At 39.6% G+C, this 24,288-nt stretch overlaps 1 protein-coding gene across 2 annotated transcripts in view; it reads right to left on the minus strand.

Moving 5' to 3' along the window:
* Positions 1 to 20,299: 20,299 nt before the first annotated feature.
* Positions 20,300 to 24,288, minus strand: part of LOC133073477 (kalirin) — a 496,969-nt gene continuing 492,980 nt past the window's right edge. For both annotated transcript variants that reach the window (XM_061166983.1, XM_061166982.1), the window contains exon 34: positions 20,300 to 21,024. In XM_061166983.1, coding sequence (XP_061022966.1) covers positions 20,962 to 21,024 — 63 coding nt within the window. In that variant the 3' untranslated portion in view covers positions 20,300 to 20,961. The remainder of the gene's footprint in view (positions 21,025 to 24,288) is intronic.

Consider the following 24,288-nt stretch of genomic DNA (forward strand, 5'->3'; position numbering starts at 1 on the left):
TATAAAACACCAGCAGTCACACCCACTTCTTTTTTCAGCACCTCACTAACCCCCTGGGCAGAGTATTTACATTTCCTCCAATTCTGCTTTGCACTAAACCCTAAAGCATGCTGCTGGGGGATGTGGTGTACCAGGCTGCAGCTGGTCCAAGCCTCAGTGAGATGGATGGGGGCTGGTGGAAAAGTGGTTGATATAACTACATCATGCTCATCATTTAGTGAAACAACAGTCAGTGTTTTAAAGCTTCCCGTCTTTCTCCTCTCCACTGGGAGAGGATTTGGAATTTTGTAGGCTATTTCCCTCGGAGAATCAATGCGGTTTAGAAAGATCTATCAGTCTCCAAAAGGCACAGAAAACCTAAATGCAGGAGAGCAGTCTGCACTGCATTTTAATATCCCTGAAACATGTTAGTAAGTAGATTTTTTTCCCTAATACCCTTTAAGAACATTTGAGGATATTTCCCGAAATCCCCATCTGAGAGCTTCCCTCAGTTACTCTTCATCCGCTGGCCACAGATCACTCCCCCAGGCTGCCTCTTCCTCTGGGAGTGACACAGCCAGGCTTCAGGGTCTGCACAGATACACTCAGGGTGGACTGTGCCGCCTGACAGCACAGTAGAGGCGGGGTGGGAGCACTGGGCTGAGAGACAAAGACCTGGACAGCCGTCTGTTCTGCCCCTAAGCGGACAGTGATCTTGGTCAAGTCAGTGGATCTTGCTGGGTCTGTTTACTCATCTCTAAATGAGCACTGGGTACTTAAAACAGAAAAGCATCCCTGAGCTCTAACTCTGGGTTCTGATTCACAGCTTGCCCTTCTCCGGATCTCTGGGCAGAGATGCTGAGGATTCAGAGTGCGGGTGGCTTCTCCATCCACTCTGAGCTCTTGGCCATCTGCTGGACATACTCATCTTTGACATTTTGTTTTTTACAGAGCCTTTCTGAAAGAATTGAGGGGAAAGTCTGTCTCCCTCCTACTCCAGAGAAAACCCTGTTTAGTTCCTGTTTAAATTTCTCTTATAAGTTCTTTTATGGAAAGTTCTCTTTTCTTGTTTTACTGTTACCAAGCCCCAGAATATCCAGTATTGCTTTAAGAATATTCCAAATGTCAGCCAGATTTTCTGCAACAAGAACACATAACTTATTCCTCTGACCACAAATTTCTACCCTTAACAACTCAACCAAGAGTAATGAATACCACTCCTGTCTCTGTCTCACTCTTGCTCTGAATCTTTCTCTCTCTGTCTCTCTCACACACACACTCTCTCTCTCTCCAGCAATTCAATGTCATCTTCCTTGGCTCCTGCATCAAAGGCCCTCACAATCATCCCATTGTGTTGAAAGAAGGCCTTGTTGAGAGAAGGCACATCTTGAAATGTTAATCCATACAGTTTAAGAAAACGCACCACAGTATACTTGTACTTGTCAAAAATCAAAATGTTACTTAACCTAACATGTTTGCCTTTTTGCTCTTGCTGTCAAAATCTGAAGACAAATTGACTCTACAGGGACTTTCAAATTGTCAAAACTCCTTGTTCATTTCTTTTTTTTATTCTTCATATTGTCCTCTTTTAAACCCTTTATATTCTTTTTAAGCGAACAAACTTCTCATCAACAATAGATAGTCTTGCTCACTACTCACTGAGAAAATAGAGGTCCTAAAAGGTGAACATGTTCAATTTCCTTCTCCTCCTATTCCTCTCCAGCTTAGAGAACCAGTCCAAATCCTTGAGCACATAATTTAAGGCCTCTCGGACCCAACCCCTCCATCTTTCCAACTCAGCTGCTACCAAGATGGACCCTGGGTTCCAAGTCACAGCTATACTTGCTGATTCCTGAACGTATCCAATAATTTCCCACTTCTCTGACTTTTTATTTATGATGTTTTCTCAGTATGGAATAGTCCTACCTTCCCCTCCCAAGCCACACCCCTCTCAACTTCTGGAAATCCTCTCCTACCTTCAAGCCCAGCTCAAAGGCAGCCTCATCCACAAAGCTCTCCATTAAGCAGCTCCCATCCAAGCCACCACCACTAGCAGTTCCGAGTAATCTCTTCCCCTCCTTTCTAGCAGAATGCTATTTGTACCTCTATTATAGCACACCTTTGTCTTGGATTGGCTTGAAAGTGCCTTAACAGTGGAGCCTATGTGGTTTAAAATTTTTTCTTTTACAGAAAGTATTTTAGAATATTGTTGATCTAAATTTGCTGAAGTAGATGGAAAGAGCTGTACCCTGCTTCATCACATTTTTAGAATTTCTACGTCTTTGCTTCCTTCATATGAACTCTCATGTTTAACTTTAAAATTTCACATTTTTTTTTTAGTGTTTTTAGTAAAACAAGTTTTTCTGGAAATAGGGAAGATATACATTTTAAATGTTTTTACTGGCTTATGATTTCGGAATTTTCATTGGGGCATCATCAATTTTGAGGAAATTCTTCATACTTCTTTAAAAATTAATCAATTTCAAAATATGTTTAAATATTAAGAGGGAAAAATACACCTATTCTTTACGAGATATGGAAGGACTTAGGAGTCATGAGTCTCAAGGATACTTCTGCTACACAGTAATATTCTTCTGTACAAGATAAGCACAAAATATGGAAGAGGGAATTAGAGAGGTGTACAATGGATTGTTACTTGTCACTTTTCTGATAGTAAGAGAGAGTATGGCAAAGACTTCTAGGATCCCCCAAAAGTCCATTCTGCCCTTATTTCTTAGTAATAAAGACTAATTTTTTTGAGGTGGGGGTGTACATTGCTGCCCAGTAAAAGACTATATTCCCTGGGCTCCCTTGCAACTATAGTAGCCTTATTATCAAGTTTGGCCAAGGAGATGTAAGCCTGAGTGTAAGCTGCAACCAGTCTCCTTAAAGTGAGAAGGATGCTTCCCTTTGGCCTAATATCCTCCTTGGAACACTGACCACCTTGGAGTATGAGTTAGACCAAACCCTGCAAATGGTGGAGGACTAAGCTAGAAGGAGACTGGGTACCAAATGAGTTTGTGGATCTTCTCCAGCAGTCCTAGACTGCTCACACTCAGGTGTCTATTATGTGAGATAAACTTCAACCTTATTTAAGTCAGTCTTTGGGAGCTTTTATATGTAGCTAAATCTTCTAAACCTAACTATATAGATGACAGGATCTTATAAAGGTAGGAGGGGGAAGTTTGGAAATATATATTTTTAATCTCCATGTTTTTCTTTTCTGATCAGGAGAGAAAAGTAAATTCAAAAGAAGGTTGGATCAAAGAACCATATCTCTCTGACAAAAGAAGACAGAGAGTGAGGGGCATGCTGCAGGACTAATTAGGAAAGCTCAGCTGACAGCAATGCCTGTGACACAGCTGCTCTGAAACCCAAGAGACCAGAACAGACTGGAAGAGACTGCAGGGGTGAGTTTTCACAGAGGCTTTACTGCAGCATTCTTAGAAAACTCAACCACTAGCAAAAGCAGAGCCCCCAAAATCTCTGCCTTAAAGAAAAGATGAAAAACAAGCTGCAAGTCAGTGCAAGAAGTAAATACAGGGAGACCTAGGGTGATTGACAATGATTGAGGTTTTGTGAGAATATCTGTATATAAAACACGTTCTTTTCAAGTTTGCTTCATTGTATATATCTTAGTTTTCAGAAGTTTAAAATTTACAAGAGTATTTACAAGTTTATAGTGTTAAAAATCTTCTTTATATGAAATCTCTCTCTACCTGCCTAATTGACTACACAATCATGTATGGATTTTTTTTTTTTAAGTTGCATTCCTGAGGAGATTCTTTTTGATGCTTTTTCACTTGTTAAAAGACCCATAGTCTGCTTGCAGGAGCTACAAAAATTGCAGGAAAAGTGCCAATAATGGGACAATTAGCCTCTATAAGACTTGCCTTGGATTTCTAAACTTATTAAATAGTGATAAATATCAACCAACTCAGGTTTAACTCAGAAAAGTTAGTCTAGTACTTTTACCAGTCATCAGCTTTACTAGCCTTTCTTTGAACTGAAGGAAACCATTTCTTTTCATGTTTCTCCCAGCCCAAAACTTCTGGATTTCTGTCCCCTGAAGTTCACAAAGCCACCAATAAAATCTTGAACCCAATGTTACTTTGATGTATTGAGTTGGCCAATAAGTTCATTTGAGTTTTTCTGTAAGTTGTTTTGGAAAAACCTGAACAAACTTTTGGTCAACCTAATACTATTATATCTTTGTTTTTATCAGCAAAATAAGGTTACTGTGTTGCTTTGTGATAAAGTGTAGTCATGCAGGCTATGATCCCCTGCTCACCTGTGTGAATGCAGTCCTGGAAACAGCCTCTCCTATGGATGTCTCAGTCCTCAGAGACTCTTCTGCATGGTACCTGTAAGTCTCAACATCCCTTCCAGCCTGATTTCATCTGACCAGCCTCACTGTTCATTTCTGCAACTCCAACCATGGGAGACATTTCACCATTTATTTCTTTGGGTTGTGTTGCTTCTGCATCTGAACCTTAGTGCAGGCCATTCCAGAGGCATGAAAAATACTTCCCCTCATTTATTCTATACAAGTTCATCCTCTCTGGACTGTTCACAGTGACTGGAGGATAACTTCCTTACTGCTGCTTTTGCTGTGAGTGCCATTTTCGAAATGATATGGTTTATAGGCATAAATTACAAAACGCTAGGGTACTTGCCTCATGGGCTAGTGATTAAGAATCGGGTGGGGGGGAGGTGGGAGGGGGGGTCGGGATGGGGAATACATGTAACTCCATGGCTGATTCATGTCAATGTATGACAAAACCCACTGCAATGCTGCGAAGTAATTAGCCTCCAACTAATAAAAATAATTGAAAAAAAAAAAAAGAATCCGCCTGACAGTGCAAGAGACACAGGTTAGATCCCTGCTCTGGGAAGATTCCACATGCTGTGGGGCAACTAAATCTGTGCACCACACCACTGAGCCCATGCTCTAGAGCCCATGCTCTGCAACAAAAGAAGCCACCTCAATGGGAAGCCTGTGCACTGCAACTAGAGGGTAGCCCCCACACGCCACAACTAGAGAAAGCCATGCACAGCAATGAAGACCCAGAACAGCCAAAAAATTAAAAAGCTAGGGTTTGAACGGAACTTAGAGACTATGTGTTTACATGTTTATCATTTAATACTTTGCTATTTCCCAAAAAGCATCTGAAGAGGCTACATAAAATGTATACACATGAAAATATTTAAAATACAAAGAGACTATCAAAAGCTATATAGAGATGGAGAATTCATAACTCCCTTATTTATATATAGGCTTCCCTTGTGACTCAGCTGGTAAAGAATCCACCTGCAATGAGGGAGACCTGCGTTTGATCCCTGAATTGGGAAGATCCCTTGGAGAAGGGAAAGGCTACCCACTCCAGTATTTTGGCCCAGACAATTCCAAGGACTGTATAGTCCATGGGGTCGCAAACAGTCAGACACAACAGAGTGACTTTCACATTATTTATATATAAGGAAACAGAGGCTCAGAGAGATGAAGTGATTTGCAAAGATTACAAAGTTGGAACTAGAAGCTCTTCCTTTATTGGTGACTTTGGTTCCAGGCTGATGGTTTTCCTTTCTACTCCAAGTTTTGTCATCATTCCTGACTTCTCTCCCTGTGAGCAGTCCCTCTAGCACCCTGGCCTTGTTTCTCTGACCTCAACTCCACTGAGCTCCTCTTTTACTTCACTTCAGCAGCCCTTCCCCAAGGTCACACCACGATCACTATTTTTGAATGCTCTGACTCCCATAATCACTAAAGTACACATCTTCCTTTCTTTAATGGCATTCTACAAATTTTGATATGTTGTATTTTTATTTTCATTCAGTTCAACTAATTTCTCTTTTGGCTTCAAATGTGATCTGTGGGCTATTGAGAAGTGTGTTATTTAGTTCCCAAATTCCTGGAAAATTTCCAGAAGGGACACCAGAGCTCATATTAACATAGGGCAAAGGCCATCTGGGGACACAGGAAGAAGCCAAAACCACAAGCTAGGAAAAGGGTCCTCACCAGAAACAGAATTTGCCTGCACCTTGATCATGGATTCTAGCCTCCAGAACTGTGAGAAAAATCAGTGTGTTGTTTATGCTGTAGCATTTTGTCATGGCAGCCCAAGCAGACTAAGACAGCTTATTGGCTGTAACTCTGTTCTGTTACTTTGGTGGTCATGTTAGGATTCTGATATACATTTTCAACTTATCACAGTCTACTTTCAGGTGAAATCACAACACTTCTTGATCATATAAGAACCTTACAACAGTCATTCCATTTCCCCCTTCCTGGACTTTATGCTGTTATTGATACAGAGATTGTCTTTACATGTTATGGGTCACAGACACCACTGTTACTGCTTTTCTTAAAATGATTCAATTATTTCCATTAAAAAAAATCCTGGACTCTTCATCTTAATGTGCTTATTCATTAGATATATGAGCTGACTTCCAAATTATTGTAAATGACAGTTTTCCAAATGTTTCACCACTTCACAATGTGGATTTCCATTTTTCTAGCTTCCAGTAACACTCTTTCAACTTCAGCTTTCTTCCAAAGCCTATATTGCACATTTTCTTTTTTTGTTGCTCTTTTCTTTCTTTAAAATTTTTGGTCTGGTTGCACTCCAATTTCAGGTAGACATTTCTGAATTAGCTTGCTGGAGTGATAAATATACTAAACATAATAAGAATTTAAAGAACTAGAGAACTTATATGATTGCATTTTATCTGACAATAAAATTTCTATACCAGATTTCTATTAGCTAACATTTGCTTGGTGTATCTTTTTCCATCTTTATTTTCTATATCATTGCTTTAGACTTGCATCTCTCTTACACAGTGTATACCTGAGTTTTGATTAATAGGTCCAATTGGAAAGCATCTGTATTTTAATTAATGTATTAAATTCATTTGCATTGATAGTGATTAACATTATACTTGGGCTTCTTTCTGACTTTTTTGTTTATATTTTTCAATTAGCCATGTATTTTTTCTGCTTCTTTTTTTCCTTCTATCAGAATGATTAAAATTGCTTTGTTCTCTGTACTTTCCCCTACCAGTATTTAAATTATATATTCTATTTCTTTCCTCCCAGTGGCTATCTTATACTACCCTTGAAAGAGTATATATTTCTAACAAAGCCTAAGTGAATTCCTACTTCTATCTGTTTCTTAAGTCAGAAAAGATCTGAGCTTGCTTTATCCTCCCTCAGAATACTTTATTTTGTTTCAAATGTTTATTATTCTTTTTATTCTTATTATTTGTGCTTAATGTTAAATTATATTCATGTGCTTAGTTGCTCAGTCATGCCTAACTCTTTTGCAATCCTTTGGACTGTAGGCTGCCAGGTTCCTCCGTCTATGGGATTTTTCATAGTGGGCTGCCATTTCCTTTTCCAGGAGATCTTCCCAACCCAGGGATTGAACTGAGGTCTCCTGTGTCTCCTGCAGTGCAGGTGGATTCTTTACCAACTGAGTCATGGGGCAAGACCGAATTTACCATAGTATTTTAGTGTCTCTTTTACTTTCATTTTGGAGAAGGAAATGGCAACCCACTCCAGTACTCTTGCCTGGAAAATCCCATGGATGGAGGAGCCTGATAGGCTACAGTCTATGGGGTCACAAAGAGTTGGACACGACTGGATGACTTCACTTCACTTTACTTTTATTTTCTTTGTGTATCAAGTACTCCCTCCTGGGTTCATTCTCCTTTTTGCAAAAGAGTGAGGATTTATGAGTGATAAAATGTCTAAGTTATTGTATATTGAAAACATGCTTATTTCACCCTTACTTTTATAGTTTTACTGGACATAGAATTCTAAGTAGCAAAGATTTTTCATTAGAACACTGATGCTTTTACCCATTCCTCTGTAGGCTCTGTCATGAGAACCTTGTTATCACGCTGACTGTCATTCCTTTTTAGGTAACTACTTCTTTCTCTCTCACAACTTTTTTCTTTTTTCCTTTTTTTTTGATGTTCTCTACTTTCACTAAAATGTTTCTGTATTTCCTGAGATCTGGAAAATTCTTTTACTATATGTTTGAAAAATGTCTTTTGCCATCCTCCCCACTGTATTCCAGAATTATTATTAAAATTATTTGTCATCCCCCCTCTTTTATCCCTCTGGTTATGCTCTAAGACATTCCTTCACTTCTATTTTCTAAATCAGTAATACTCTCACCAGTGTACATTCTTATTTTGTGGTCACTTGTTTCTGTTTCATATACAGTACTCTTCCTTTACTTCTCTGAGGATTTTTTAACAACCTTGTTTAAAGGCACTTTCATACTGTTCTTTATCTATCAACTTTTATATTAACCATGTATTTGCTATTTCTAGTGCTTTTCATTTCTTTGTGCAGATTTGTTTTTCATTGTGGTATATTTCCTTCTACCTAACAGACTGCCTTTAACATTTCCTGTAGTATAGATCTGCTGGTGAGGAATTTGGAATTTTTTTTCAGCTTTTTTATGTCAGGGAAAAAATATTTTGCTTTCATTTTTGAGATAAATTTTTACTATATATAGAAGTCTTGGTTGATAGTTTTCCTTTTACTTTCATTATTCCACTCTGAGGTGCCACTGTCTTTTTGCTTACCTTGTCTTCAGTGAGAAATATGCTGTCATTTTTATCTTTGTTCATCTGCACATAGCATGTATTAACTGCTTTTAGGGTCTTCTATTTTATCACTAGTTTTGAGCAATTTAATTATGATAAGCCTTGCTTTTGTTTTCTTCTTAGTTATTGTGTGTGGGATTTATTTGGATTCTTGGATCTATCAGTTTACAGTCTTTATCAAATTTGAAACCTTTTCAGCCATTATTGGGCTTCCCTGGTGGCTCAGATGGTAAAGAATTTGCCTGAAATGCAGGAGACCTGGTTTGATTCCTGGGTTGGGAAGATTCCCTGGAGAAGGGAATGGCTACCCACTCCAAGTATTCTGGCCTGGAGAATCCCATGGACAGATAGCCTGGTGGCTACAGTCCACGGGGTTGCAAAGAGTGATATGACTGAGTGATTAACATTTTCTACTTTCTTTCTCAGCCATTATTGTTTTAAATATTTTTATGTCCCCCTTTCCATTTTGGGAACTCCAATTACATGAATATTAGGATGTTTGAGGTTGTTTCATGGATCAACAATGATGATACTTTGTACTCCTAAAAAAGCTATTATTTTTTCAATGCTTCTCTTTGTATAGTTTCTATTACTATGCTTTCAAGTATGCTTATATTTTCTCCTGGAATGTCTAATCTACTGTGAATCTTATTCAGGTATTTTTTACTTCAGACATTGTAGTTTTCACCTCTAGAAGTTCAACTTGGGTTTGTCTTTATGTTTCCCATATCTCCCCTTAATTTTTTGAATGTATGAAATACTTAACAATAACTGTTTTTATGTCCATGTCTGCTAATACCGACATGTGTGTCAGCGCTGGTTAAGTGTCAATAGATTTTTCACCCTCATTATGGGTCATATTTTCCTGCTTCTTTGCATGCCCAGTAATTTTTGATTGGATACCAGATATTGTGAATTTTACCTTTTCTTGGGTGCTCAACAATTATATTCATATATTCCTATAACTACTCTTGAGCTTTTCCTGGCATGCAGTTACTTTGAAACAGTCTTATTCTATTAAGACTTGTTAGGCAGAATCAGAGCCTAGTTCTTCTAGGACTTACTCTAAGTACTTAACTTGATGTCCCAAGAATTTGGGGTTTCCTAGTCTGGCTGGTGGGAACAGGCATTACTGTAGGCTCTTTGGGGAACAATGAGTACCTTTCCTCTAATTAATTCAGGTGATTCTTCCCCATCCTGGGGGAGTTTCCATTTATGCATGTGCTGATCAATAATTTGATGAATACTCGCAGGAAACCCTCTGAATATCTCCAGAGTTCTCTTTCTGTGCAGCTTTCTTCTCTCCACTACTCTTTCCTGTGAAATTTAGCTGCCTTGATGTCACTGGATTTTCAGCTCCATATTCTCTAGTTAAATTAAGAAGGTGAGACTAAAAGTCCACTAGTTTACCTCTCCCTGCACCGAAACCTGGAAACTCAGGGCAGTAAGCAAGAGTGTTTACAGGGCTCACTTTGTTTCCTGTCTCTTGGGGATCACACTGTCCTTTGTTGTCTTATGACCAGTGTCCTGAAAATAGTTTCTTATTTTTTGTCTGGTTTTTGGTTGCTTCAAGCAGGGGAGTATATCCCTTGTTTCTCTATTTTGGTTGGACAGATAAGTCTCACATCCTCTTTTCTGACCACAACTTACCCTCCTTAGTTATTCTTACTATGACCTTTCCTTAATCCCACTGGGGCCTCTAGCACGTGGAGCCCTCTACTGACTCCCATAGAAAAGCTATGACAAACCTAGACAGCCTACTAAAAAGCAGAGACATACTTTGCTGGCAAAGGTCTATATAGTCAAAGCTATGGTTTTTCCAGTAGTCATGTATGGATGTGAGAGTTGGACTATACAGAGAGCTGAGTGCTGAAGAATTGATGCCTTCAAACTGTGGTGTTGGAGATGACTCTTGAGAGTCCCATGGACTGCAAGGAGATCAAACCAGTCAATCCTAAAGGAAATCAACCCTGAATATTCATTGGAAGGACTGATACTGAAGTTGAAGCTCCAACACTTTGGCCACCTGATACAAAGAACTGACTCACTGGAAAAGACCCTGATGCTGGGAAATATAGAAAAAGCAGGAGAAGGAGACGACAGAGGATGAGATGGTTGGATGGCATCACTGACTCAATGGACAAGAGTCTGAGCAAGCTCCAGGAGATGGTGAAGGACGGGAAAGCCTAGTGTGCTGCAGTCCATTGGGTCAGAAAGAGTCAGACACAATCGAGCAACTGAACAACGTCTTCCAATCTGTCAAGACTCTCCCTTCATTACTTTCCTTCCTATGCAGCTTGTATTCCATGATCCATTATTTCAGTAATGTTCTTGTCAAGGTCCTCAATTCCCATTCTCCCCCCTAGGCTCATTTAACCTAGCTAATTACATGGTAGAGGTTCAATATATATATTTTTAAACTAAATGGATAAGTAAATGAGAAATGAAGTATATATATTAATTTCTGATAAACTCTCTGCCTATATTTCAAAACTAAACATTAAAAAATTACTAATTTTTAATACTACATCTCTTTTATCAATACAGATAATAATTATGTATAAAATTAGGTTATCCTTTATAAACAAATAACATTTTCCCAATTCTACATTACTTAGGATGAATGCTTGTGATTTTCCCCAGTGAAAGTCATAGACCGCTGGGGTAAAACTAAGTCAGTAACAGAAAAACAGAATGTTTAAGTATGAATGAAATTTAGAGATAAGTTTCTATCACTCTTCAACTTCATAGATGTGGAAATTGAGATATTCAGAAGACAAATGATTTGGCTAAAATGTTTTTCAAAGCTCATACAGCTGGTCAATAACAGAATGAGGAGCAAAGTCAACTTTCCTAACTCCAAACCAGGCTTCCTTCCTTCTCATTGCAGTGCTATATTTTCTTGCCCAGGTAAGCTTGTATTCAACACCCTGTGTTTGCAGAAATTTGAATGTCGTTTACAGTAGAGCTTGCTCTGGCTTTCCAGTGAAATCGGATGCTTAATGTTGGAGTAACATGTGATTTCTAGAACAAGGTCATGCAATCTTATAGCCCTAGTTAAAACAGGACTAAAGTAGCACATGGGTCATGTTCTCATACTTAGGTAAAACATTCTTTGAACCATTAATCAGTGACTGTGCCAGGGGATTCAATAAGTTCCCATTCTTACTGTGTAAAACTTACTGTGTAGAGGCTGATGCCAGATATCAATAGAGAACTCGGTAGGTTAGCATATAAATAATGTGATAAATTAAGATATGAAAGGATTCAAGTCCCTCTATATTCATCAGGACATTGTGCCCTTAAAAACTGGTTCCCTAAGTCTGGAAAAAGTTTTAAGAACAAGAAGCCTTCCAATCTTTATATTCTGATTAGACATTGACACATTGACTCAATAAATTCAGAGCCTAATAGTCAGGGATGAAGCCTAGTGAAAATTAGGCAGTGGGAATAACATAAAACAATGACTCAAACGTGAGTAACAGTATTTCAATGTATATGTTTGAAATTCACACACACGCACATGCACACACACATACATACACATACTTGTTGAGTAGATGCAATATTTGAAATCTGAGTTAGAGCCAAGATGTAAATTACATGCAAATATGACTTGAGGTTACTGCTAATGTAGTCATTCTGATGTTCACGAAACACTTTTAGCTTTTTACCTTCTGGACACATAACTCAATTGGTTGGCTGGCCCCTATTGGTTTTGTAGGGCCACATGACTAGTCCTGGCTATTGAAGTTGAGTCATTTCCAGGCTGGATCATTTAATTTTGGGTTAAGATTATTTAAAATTCTCTTTCTGTCTGGGATGGTAATCAGCAACTTTAGAAGATGATACATCAGCTAGGGTCCCTGATTTTCTGTGACAAATAGAGCCCCATGCCAACCCATTATGAATATGTAGTATTAGGAGGAAATAAATCTTTGCTTTTTTAGCCACCAGTATTTTTAGAGTTGTTTGTTACCAGAGTACAACCTAGCTTGTCCTGACAGATATATCTGCTTTCATTCTCTTCCCTGGATGGGGAAGATACTGTCTTAGGGATCAATACTAGTAGGAGCTCAGGAATATTGACAGAGTGGTAAGAAAGATGAAGTTAAGGAAGGGAGAGATATGTAAAGGGTCTATTCTAAGACAAACATAAACATATACACATTAAATGCAATTTGGGAAGACCTACTAGATTTTATTATTGTTGTTGTTACTATTACTACCATGATTATTATTATATTTCTTATTGTTTTTTTAAACAACCTGAAGATTATGGCTTTTATATGCTATGACTCATCCTTGGTATTGGATAAAGAGAGGAAGAACAGATAATTCTAGCTTCTGGAATCTCTTAGATTAATGCAATAGCTATGCTTCCTACATAGTGTGAATTTTGTTGAGTATATATTTTCTATCCCAGTTGGACTATACAATTCTCGCAGTTAAGGACTATATTTTATTTTCCTTGTGTGTACTTTGGAAATAGTCCTAAAGCTCCATAAAACCAAGCTGAAAGCCAGCTGCACTTGTTATCAGGGAACTGGCATCACATTTCATTGTTGACCATCTCTTGGACTGACTTGAACAGATGCATCAATTCTCATATTTTCATTTCCTGGAACTTCAGGAATATGTAATGAGAATCATGAGCATGGTGATAGGACAGGGCAGTGGGGAAAAGTGCATTTGCAATCAAAACTGTCTTTGGAGTTGTAGTCCTTTTCATTGGCAACCAACTCAATGAAGCAAATCAAAAGAGAGACATTTTTCAAATTTGACTTTTCATAGCAAGTGTTTCACATTTTTAGACATGTGTGTTTTTGGGTTTATTCTCCTTTTTATTGCTCCTGGCCCTTGGTGCTCTTCCTTTTTCAATTGTCCCATTTGCCATTCTTAATTAGAAATAATCTACAGAGCCCCAAAAGTCAAATGGTATATTTAAAACTCATGGGTGTATAATACAATAAAAACTGTTGAGGGAAGAATCGACATTTATCAGAATCCTTTGCATTGTCAGTGTCTAAACCACATAGTATTTTCCCACACACAGCTGTGCACCTGGGCTTCTGCTTGCCTATTTTACAGCCTTGGAGCTTCTTTGCTAACTTTTCAATTGCTTTTCTTGTTAATCAGTTCTTGTCCTTGCTCTCAGGTTTTAACTTTGCCTATCACACACAAACCTGTCTTCTACTCTTGCATTACCTGGAACTCAAGCAGCAGGCTCCTTGTTTTTGCCAAGAATGACATTACTCTTCAGAATTCCTTCCTACTCCCCAGTGGTGTAATGGAAGTATTCACCATCAATATAACCAGTTGGGTTGTATTAAAGATGGAAAATATTTCTGTTTTTATGCATACTAAAAAAATATGCAATTGTACTTACAGTGCCTACTCTGTGTCTGGCACTAGCATAGGCAGTGGGGATACTGCAGTGAAAAAAAGCAGACAAGAATTGCTGCCCTCATGGGACTTATTTTATAGCAATGGCAAATCCAATTACTAGTAAGATCTGACATGTCCTATAAAACTGTAGTGGTTCTTTATTCAGCTAATGATCTACATCTATATGTAAGGTATAATGTTTTTGCATTCTATAGTTTTAGTTAAAAATTAAATTTTTATCAGGATAGGCCAAAAGATAGTTGACTCATACCAGGTATGATCAGAAGCCCCTTCCTCAGCACACATGTTGGTCCCCACTCTCACCCTGAGATCCTTTAACCCTGATTGATGCCATAGCAGCAACCCAGCAAAATCTAAAAAATGAATACAGCCAAATCTAAAAATTCCACATGATACTTGGGTGAAAGGCCCATTAAAAGGTCACCATTGCCAGGCAACAGTATCCCTGGATAGTGTAACAAGTAGAATAACACTTCTTATTCCACTATCTCAGAAACTCAAAGGCATATACATCGAGACCCCCTCCTCTCATCACTGCTATTTCTTCCTGTGGCTACCACCATTCATGACCAGACCCACCCACAGCAGGCCTGGCTAGATGATCAAGCAACCCTGATGGTCATTGGTAAGGCTGGATACATCATCCATGCTGTGAAAACTCCCTCCCAGGCCAGAACAGGCTTGCAAAACTGGCAGAAATAGGGTTCATGGGACAGATCTGAGATCCAGCTGTACATCTGCCCTGAATCCCTGTGTTGAGATTCTGCTATTCACAAAACCCAACCTAAAGCAGACTGGAGTCAGAGCCTGAGCAGCTTCTTTGAACAGAGGGAGTAAGGGCTGCTGTACCAACAGGTGACCCAACACAAACAGAAGGAAGATGTGTGAGTGGTATTCCTTAAGCTACTTGGGTCATCAGAACTACAACCTTATCCTTGTCTTCTGACTGCATTTTGGTTTTCTAAACTTGTCTTCTTTTTCGAATTATGTATTTGCAATTTATTTAACGGGCTCACATCCTCCCAAATTCTTTTTACTGGGCTTCAACACCTTTTCTGTGCATATGTATTTGTGCACACATATATTGTTGAATTACAGTCTGCCTTTCTTCTCATGGTGTCTCTAACACTGATTCGATTAACTGAATCCTCTGCATGCCACCTCATCTCCTCCAACCCAACCTGTTTGCTTATATGCTCGATCCTTGTGTTGCAGTGGACATGAACTATTTGTTTTTAAGGAATAGTCATTTTTATAGCACAGCTTGGAGTCTAAAGCTCAGGAAAAAAACATTCACATAGTATCTTTCATAAATATGGAAATTCTAATCATCTAGGTTTTATGATCCTCATATTTTCAATTTATCATGGTCCACATGTGGAATAACTACGACAGATGTTAGATCCTATGCCACCTCCTTGTTACCAAGCTTTTGGGTTTCTGATGCACATCTCAGAGTGTGCTCAGAGCTACAGAGTAGAGTTTCTTCCTTACCCCACTCTTCTCTCCCCAGGCATTTCTTTCCCAATGATACCTATTTTATGTTGAAGCTAAAATAACTCATTATCTTTGAGCATATAGTAAGTAGAGAGAATTAAAATGGGGAGATGCTCACATGGGTTTATGATCTACATCTAGAATATACTTCAACTTGACTATTCTATGTGATTTATAAAATGATTCTAATATATGCCATGTATTTGAGTATAGGATTATTTCAAACTCATTTTCATAGCCTGTTCAGTGGCTCTTATAGTGTCTGGTGCAGAGTAAGTGCTTATTGAATAAATGAGTGGTCCCAATGGTGGTACAGGAAGAAAATGTTAGAATATCAAAGAGTTGAGAGACAGATGAGGACAGTTTTAGAAATGAAGTTTCTAAAACCTTTGCCTCCAACTAATAAAAATAATTGGGAAAAAAATAAAACCTTTGCCTCTTGGATGGTCAAAACATATATGGTAGCTGAAGAGAAACAGCTCTTTGTAACTCTTGGTTCCTTGTCTGTGAGATTCAGTGGGAGACCTTACTTTCTCACTATGAGGAATCAGTGCACAACTGGAGAAAATAACAAAAAGAAAGGCAAGTACTGGAAAACAGGATTTTCTCTTTCATGTCCATGATTTACTTTGGTATATTTAAATACCTGGGAATGTGATTCATCAGTCATTGGATTTAACAAAATCCACTCTCATTTCCCCATAGGCTTTAGTGATACAGGAAACTTTTCAATTATCACAACTAATGGAATGGAAGCAAAAGTACACATAATCAAATACCATTTCTATTTGTCTTTGGAAAGTATTATGTCTGCTCTTCCCCAGGCAGCTTTGCTTTTATGATGATTAGTTCTAGCTTGGGCTAATATTAAAATGAGTTTGCATTTTCTCTGTACAATACCTGGCAGTAGAAGAGAAATGTGTTTATGGCAGAGGAAACTCATGCAGGGCTTAGAATTTGTCACAGTTAATCACCCACATGGATAATCTACATGCAGCAAGTGGGATTTTGAACAGACTAAAAGGCAAAGAGCAACTACATGTCCCGGATTTTAATGGCCCGGGGTAGATACCCTAGGAGAAAGCTATAGCTCATGTTATGAAGAGTGTGAGTAGAAAAAGAACACTGAACTAGGGGGAAGGCAACTGGTGTTCTCATCCTTGATGCCCAAGGGAGGCCATATAACCTCTTTGTGTTTCAATTTATTTAGAAAATGTAACAATGACATCTGTAACTGTTTACCTAACAGATTAACTGCCAAAAAAGAGTAGTGAATAAAAGGGTTTGTAAAAGTATTAAACACTAGGAAAACACAAAGTATTGATAGACAAACAGTGAAATACTGTCACCAGCTTTTCACAATCTGTCCTTTGCCCTAACTCCTCAATGCTTGGAGTCTTGGGCTGTGGTTTCTGAAACTTCACCCAGTTTTTTAAAAAAGTCACATTTCTTAAGGATTCTGCTCTTCCAGGAATAGCTACTTTGATAATGTCCATGGGTCCTAATGAATAGATACATCCTTTATCAGGATTTTAACAGAGATCTTTCAGCTATAATAATTAACCTTGTTGTTGTTGTTTAACTGTTAAGTTGTGTCTGACTCTTTGTGACCCCATGGACTGTAGCCCGCCAGACTCCACTATCCGTGGGATATTCCAGTAGAATACTGGAGTGGGCTGCCATTTCCTTCTCCAATAATACTTAGCCTAGTGGCTCTCAAAGTGAGAGATCCCTGGACCACCTGCAGCAGCAGCAGCATCTGGGGATGCAAATTCTTGGACCCACCCCAGACTGAGTGAATCACAAGCTCTGGGAGTGCAGCCCAGCAATCTATGTTTTAACAAGTGCTCCAGATGATTCTGGTGTACACTCAAGTTTGAGAACCACTGCCTTAACTCAAAGGGAAAAAGGGAAACCCAGGAATTGGGCTCTGAGACATGCTACTGAGAGACCTTTACTTCTCTGAAGGAGGTAGGATAAGGCTTATGGGACTTTTCAAATCATACTGCATATAGCTGTGCGTGCGCGCACGTGTGTGTGTGTGTGTGTGTGTGTGTGTGTGTGTAAGTAAAATGATGGCCGAGAACATAACCATCCTACCTAAAAATGTATCACCACCTTCCTTAGCACTCCCCACTTGCCTTTCTTGATCTGCTTTTCCTTGTAGCATTTATTACCTCTTAATATGCTGTTATTTACTTATTTCAGTTATTGTCTATCTCCCCCAGCTGGAATGTTCACTCTATAAGGCAATCTGTTTTGTTCACTGCTGTGTCCCCAGTTCTGAGGGCTGTGCATGTTTCCTAGTCAGTACTCATTACATATTTGTTGAATTAACAAGTGAATGAACAACTGCTGACATCGAGAGATAAGAAAATACTGGGTCAGATCAAAACACTGAAACACCTGCAAGAACCTTTCTTACAGCACAGGAGCCTTGCCTCTCTGTTCCTGCTTTGGGCTCTGAAATAAGTCTGCAAACAAGGCTTGGGTAACTGCCATCCTCAGGGGTTTAATTCACTATGCTGTTTGATTATCATTACAAAATGTGCTATCTGGTTTTTCCTAGGCTGGGGATAGTGTACTGACTGATCAATGCATTCACAGGGCTGGCTATGGGTGTGCAAGAGACCAGAGTGTGACACAATAGGGAAAAGGCAGTCTAGGAACAGAAACCTACTGAATTCTCATCCTTATGCTGCCCTAACTTGCTATACTGTCCTAACCAAACTGCTTAGCTGCTGGGTCTCCTTTCATCTGTGGATCTCAATGATCTCCAAGGTCACTTTCAATTATATTAATAATTACATATCCATTCAAATATTACTTGATTAATGCCTCCCTCCTCCACTGGCAAGCTCTGTGACAACAGGGGCTGAGTCTGTATTTGCCCACCCAGTTCATAATGCCCAGCACATGGGGGCACTCAAATATTTGCTGAGTGAGCAAATTTCTGTGAAAATCAAATGGGAATCTCAGCTTCATCAGCTTGTGCTCTATACAGCTAAGTTCAAGGTATGTGGATGTAGGTTGCAAAACCCTGGCCTGGAAGAGATCTCCAATCAACAGGAAGAGCAGGATGCTGGCTCTGCCTCCCTCCACCAATCCCCAGGGCAAACAGAGGTTGCAAAATTCATTAAATGCATTCATGGCAAGGTATATGGGAGACAGCCCAGTCTGAAGAAGCAAGGGTTTGGGGATCAGAAACCTGAATCACAGATCTGTTATTCTCTAGTTTTATGACTTTGTACAAATTATTTACTTCTCTCAGCTTCAGCATTTTTATCTGGAAAATGAAGTACTGCCTGCCTCTCAGGATGGCTCTGAAGATCAGAGGAGTTGATATATATCAAGTGCTTTCCCAATAATCTGGTGTAAGGAGGGTGCTCAGTGTATGGAAGCCTCCTTGTCTGGTCCTGCCTTTTCTGCCCCTTACTAGGTTTCTAACAAAGCTTCCTGTTCCAAAAAACTGACCCAAGTTGGTTATGGCTAATGGGAGTGCCCTGGCCAGCCTGGCTTAAGGGGAGATAGAGATCAGAGTCAAAAGTGTTTCTCAAAATATTTACCTTTGGAAATACATACTTTCTCCATTTGCTTCTAGTTTGCTTAATGACATTTTGAGATTTTGAACTTGCTCTAACTTGATATCAAAAAGTGCAATTTTGTAAATAAATCTTAACAACTGATAATCACTTGAATGTATTCTTATCAGTGAACAGGATGAGTTAGAACTTAACTTCTCTATTTGGCTGCCTTTGTCTCTCCTTCTGCTTTGCTCTTTGAGGGAATTATCCTCCAGGTCCTGCCTTGCCCCCTCCACCTTCCCCCACCACACTCATGACTTCATATGACCATCTTTGTCCTGGAAAACAAATTCTGCTGCTAGGCAACCAGAAAACAAAATCCACAGTGGTTGACATGATTTGCATTGTGATGGCAATTGCAGTGGTGCCACCACCAGGCCAGACGTACACCCATTGCATCTGTCCTCAACAGATCTTTCCAGAAAGTGGGATGGGGTGCATTCCTGGTAGAAAATTAAGGGCCTCAGTACTCAACGGAAAGTATTTATAAATCACTGTATATCAACAGCCTGCTTTAGAATAATTTTATTAGAACACATTCAAGAAAGTGACATATGGAAAAAGACAGCAGCAATTCTTAGTCATGCAAATGCCCATGTTAAGGTTCTCCATTGGATTTAAATTCAAGTACAAAGACAGTCCTTTCCTGAGCCAGGTGCAATTCCAGAGCATGACACTTTTGAGTCGAGAGCATGTTTCCTCTGCAAAGTTCAGAACACTGAACAAGTCCCACCCTCACAATAAGCTTGTGAGATACATGGAAGTGTAAACGTTCAGGATTTTAAGGAACCCTTTACCCAAACCCCCCCCATAACCCAGCCAGGGGAAGTGAACCCAACTTTGGGACCTCTTATAAATAGATTTAGTCTATTGAAAATAAAGCAGTGGGCCTTAAAAAAAATTAGAAAATGAATATATACATACATATATATATAATGTAATGGAATCACCTTTGCCTTTTGCCTTGGTGTGGGATTTCCATGAAACTCTGTGTTAGGGGTGGGGGCTCTCAAGTGTTTTGGGAGTTGGAGGACTTTTTTTATTTTTTAACTTTTTATTATGAAAAACTGCAAACATATACAAAAGGGAGAGAATGATAGAACGAACACCCACGTGCCCATCATCTAGTCTCAACAATTATCAACATGTGGCCAGTTTGTTTATTTCTTCTCCCACCTCCCACCCACCCCTGCCAACAGGATAATTTGGAAGCCAAGGAGGGCTGGTAGGGTGATCTGCGAATGAGACACCTCAGCAGTGAGTAAGGTTAGGGAGGAGCTAGAAAACAGTGGCAAAACCTGGGTAGGTTGAAGCAGATGGAACATTTGTTGGGAGAAGTAGTTGCTGCTAGTGTTTTAGATCGGTTGGAGTTGACCCTCACCTTCCATAAACCATAACCATAAGAGGTCCCTTTTTCCTTCTCCCTCCTGTTCATGATATAGGGGAGGCAGGCTAGATTAAAATGATGAGTTTTCCCAGATTGGGGCCACTGACAAAAGAAACATTCAACGTGGAGAAAAACTCCAGGAAAACTCTAATGAACCCCAACCAGGGTCGGGGGCCTGATGTTCAGACTGGGAGCTGGGGGAGTGTGTTGGGCCATGGGGACACTCACAGGTCCCTAATGCCCCACCCATTTTAGACTTTGGAGAGAAGCTCGGCAACCTTGAATTGCACCCAGTAGAGAAAGAAGCAAGGGGCCCCGAGGAGTGAGCCCATGGCCCAGGGGGCAGATTTTGCATGGAACATGTTGCCCTCTAAGCAAAGGTTGCACCCCACACCAGCCCTGCCAGAGCAGTCTCAAGAGAGGTGGGTGATGGGAGTCCAGGTGGGAGGTCCCAACGGCGGCACGGCTAACCCGGTGAGCTGCGTGCTAAACGTAAGTGGAGAAAGGATCTCCAGGTCCCAGGTACCACCGAGGAGCAAGGTTGCCATCCTGTTAAGAAAAGGGCCGGGGCTCTGTGATTTGCATATAACTTTGCAAAAATTTTCATGAGATCCTGTAGCCCTTTATAGAAAACAGAGTGAAACCATCAGTGTGACCTAGTGTATTTCTAGCAATCCAACGCACACAGTGCAACCTGGCAAATACACAGTCATTATTTTAGAGGAAATGGAGGAAGCAGAGTGCTGTATAGGATAGTGCTTGGTCTGAAGGTTCAGAAGTCAACCAGGTCTAGCATCCAGAGGAGGATCACTGACTGGCCACTTTTAACTGTGAAATACTGTCAAGAGTGCAAACCTGAACATTGTTCTTTGCATTAGTTCCCTGTAGAGCAATCCTGTTGTGACTTTCCAACTTCCCAAACAAAGAGAAGTGGAGCCAGGAATAATATAAATAGAGATACATTAAATAAGAGGTCCAGTGGCAGTGATCATTAGTGTTTATTTCATACCTTTCCTGTCTTTTTTTGGTTTCATTTTCTTGTTTCAATTCTTTTAGGGTCCCTGTGTCCTACCAAGTCTTACCATGACATTCAGCTAGAGAAAGAAACTGAGAAAAGTTTACCCATTTATGCAGCAGATCTTTAGTAGTAACTGACTTAACACTCTTGATTTCAAGTGTTTCCAGGGTCTATAATGTAGTAATCTGGAACTTTTCTAAGGCACTAGGCTGGTTCATGCACACTGCAAGGCTGGCTAAGGGAATGGATTACTGAGTGAGGGAGTGATGGAGCCATGCCAGAAACCCCATATTCTAGTGTGGTTCTACCATCTCTACTGGGCCACTGGAGGCAATGGAATCATCCTTTCTTTAGGAACGATGGTCCCTCATAGAGAAACAACTTCTAATGCTACTGGAAGAGTGAAATATTTCAAAAAGCAATGGTTCTTATCCAAGAGAAAAGTTTAAGATGAATGAAAGAGTCTGACCTCCCATTTGACTGTGGTTCAGCTCAAGGTGTCAAAGGTTACCTTATGGAAATGAGAAAACCAGTATGAGACTCTTTTAGTAAGAACTCCAGCCAGGCAAAAACTGTTCATTAAGAACAGAAAAGCCTCAGCATGGAGTTCAAATGGCAGTTACTCTGAACTGTGGAGAAGGTCGGGGGTGCTAAGGATTCAGAAGGGAGATGAGATTCTAAAGAAAGTCCGGGACAGGATGCATGTATTTGTGAAAGGGCAAAGTACTGGTACCCACTGAGCTCACCTTTTCCAGGGCAAAAGGGTCTCAAAAATTTTTAATCATATTTTCCTTTGCATAATGTTACATTAACGGGCTGAGGGTAGGGACATGGCATTAACTGTCCTGATTAGCTAGTCCCCCACATCATAATTCACTGTCAGTACCAGTTTATAGATGTGCTATTACATCTGCAGAACTTACTTTAGTGGCAGAATTTAATAGTTTTACAAGTACTGAATTTGACATTTGGCTCTTTATACAATGGTTAAAATTCTAAGGGAGGAGAACAGTTTAAAAAAGTATTTTCAGTGTCATCATTATTAATAGCTAATTTATTTGTGTCAGTTTTATTATCACTATTATTAATGGCTAATATTTGCTGCATGTTTACCATGTGCCAGGCAAAGTGTTGAGCATCTGGCATGCATCCTTTCATGAAATGTGGAATGGGTTAATACCATTACTCCCATTTTGCAGACTGAGGCATTAAGGTCCTGCCCAGGATCATACAACTGGCAAGTGGAGGGGCTGAGATCTGAACTGAGGTTGGTTTGACTTCAAAGTGATCCTAACTGCTGTGGTAGGTTGCCTTTTGTAAAGGAGAATCCATCTGCTAAATGATATTTGTATGTGTGTATGTTTGCGGATTCCAAAGGTCTTAGAAAGCATCCCTCACATATTTGGAGGATCCATCTTATCCTTGAAGACATAACTAGAAGTGGTTTGGGTCACTTCAGTATGTGTATTTATTAGATTTTGCACAAAAACTTTTATCTCCTTTTAAACCTCAAGATGTGATGGTCTCTGTGTACCTGTAAATCTGATGATGGTTATGTGAGACATATAAGAAATTCAGGCATGTAGGCAAACTGAACACTTGTTCTCCAAAACTGAGAAAATACATGCATTTACATAGGAAGTCATTATATTATATGGCCCAGTTGGTGCCTTAAAAGAGTAGTTAACATCCATACATCAACATTAAAAAGCAACGGCCATTTATGATCTCATTGAGATGATTTTCTGAAAATCTAGCCTAGGGCAGAGACTAGTGGGAAAAATTTAAGTGGAAACGTGGTTTAAAAAAATGCCATTAAATTTCTTTGAAATGTCAACGATCTCTATTATTTAGACAATAACTCTCAGCTTGGAATTCACAGATATCCCATATCCAATCGCCCTCTACCTTTGGCATTCTGATTCAGCAGGCCAGTGAGGAGCCTGGGATGAGTTTTTTGAAATGTTTCCTTGGTAATTCTAGGGGTCACTTGGTTTAAAATCATTAAGGCACAGGACTTTTCTATGTACCAGACAATACATGGTCGGAAAACCTGAGTTGTGCAGCATTTCAACTGCATTTTCACATCTGCCAGTATACACTGTCCAGAAGCACTTGGGCATTTTCCATGAGGAGCAAGAATCAGTGAGACCCATATTGATAGGATAGCAGCTTTTATTAACCACACCTTCCAGAATTCTTTTTTTGGGGGGTATATTGAGATTCCTCCCATCTCCCCCTATTCAGTTATGTGCTAAGTTGCTTCAGTTGTGTCTGACTCTCAGTGACGCTATGACTATAGCCTGCCAGGCTCCTCTGTCCATGGGATTTAACAGGCAAGAATACTGGAGTGGGTTGCCATTTCCTCCTCCAGGGGATCTTCCCAACCCAGAGACTGAACCCACTTGTCTTACATCTCCTGTATTGGCAGGCAGGTTCTTTACCACTAGCGCTACCTGGGAAGCCCAGGTATAGACTCCTTCATAGAAACACTTTACTTATTTATTAATATACAGCAGGTCTCATTCTAATATTAGACACTCATAACATGAGTTTTCTGAGTTATAAAGAGAGGTTCTACGGTCTCTGGGTAGAACATCTAGTGGTATAAAAATAGCCACAAATGGGGAACATATTTGTTATATTATAGATTTATATCCTTTCTTGTTCTACAAAGAATTTGAGGCTGCTGTTTTACAATATGTTTTTAAATGCATCTTCAGTTGACTTTATGTTCTAGATGTTTCTATCTGATGGATTTGGAAGCCACTGAGGCAGGTATGTGCCTGAGTTAC

The sequence above is a fragment of the Dama dama genome, chromosome 19, assembly GCF_033118175.1.
Source record: "Dama dama isolate Ldn47 chromosome 19, ASM3311817v1, whole genome shotgun sequence".
In the NCBI taxonomy this organism is placed as follows: Eukaryota; Metazoa; Chordata; class Mammalia; order Artiodactyla; family Cervidae; genus Dama; species Dama dama.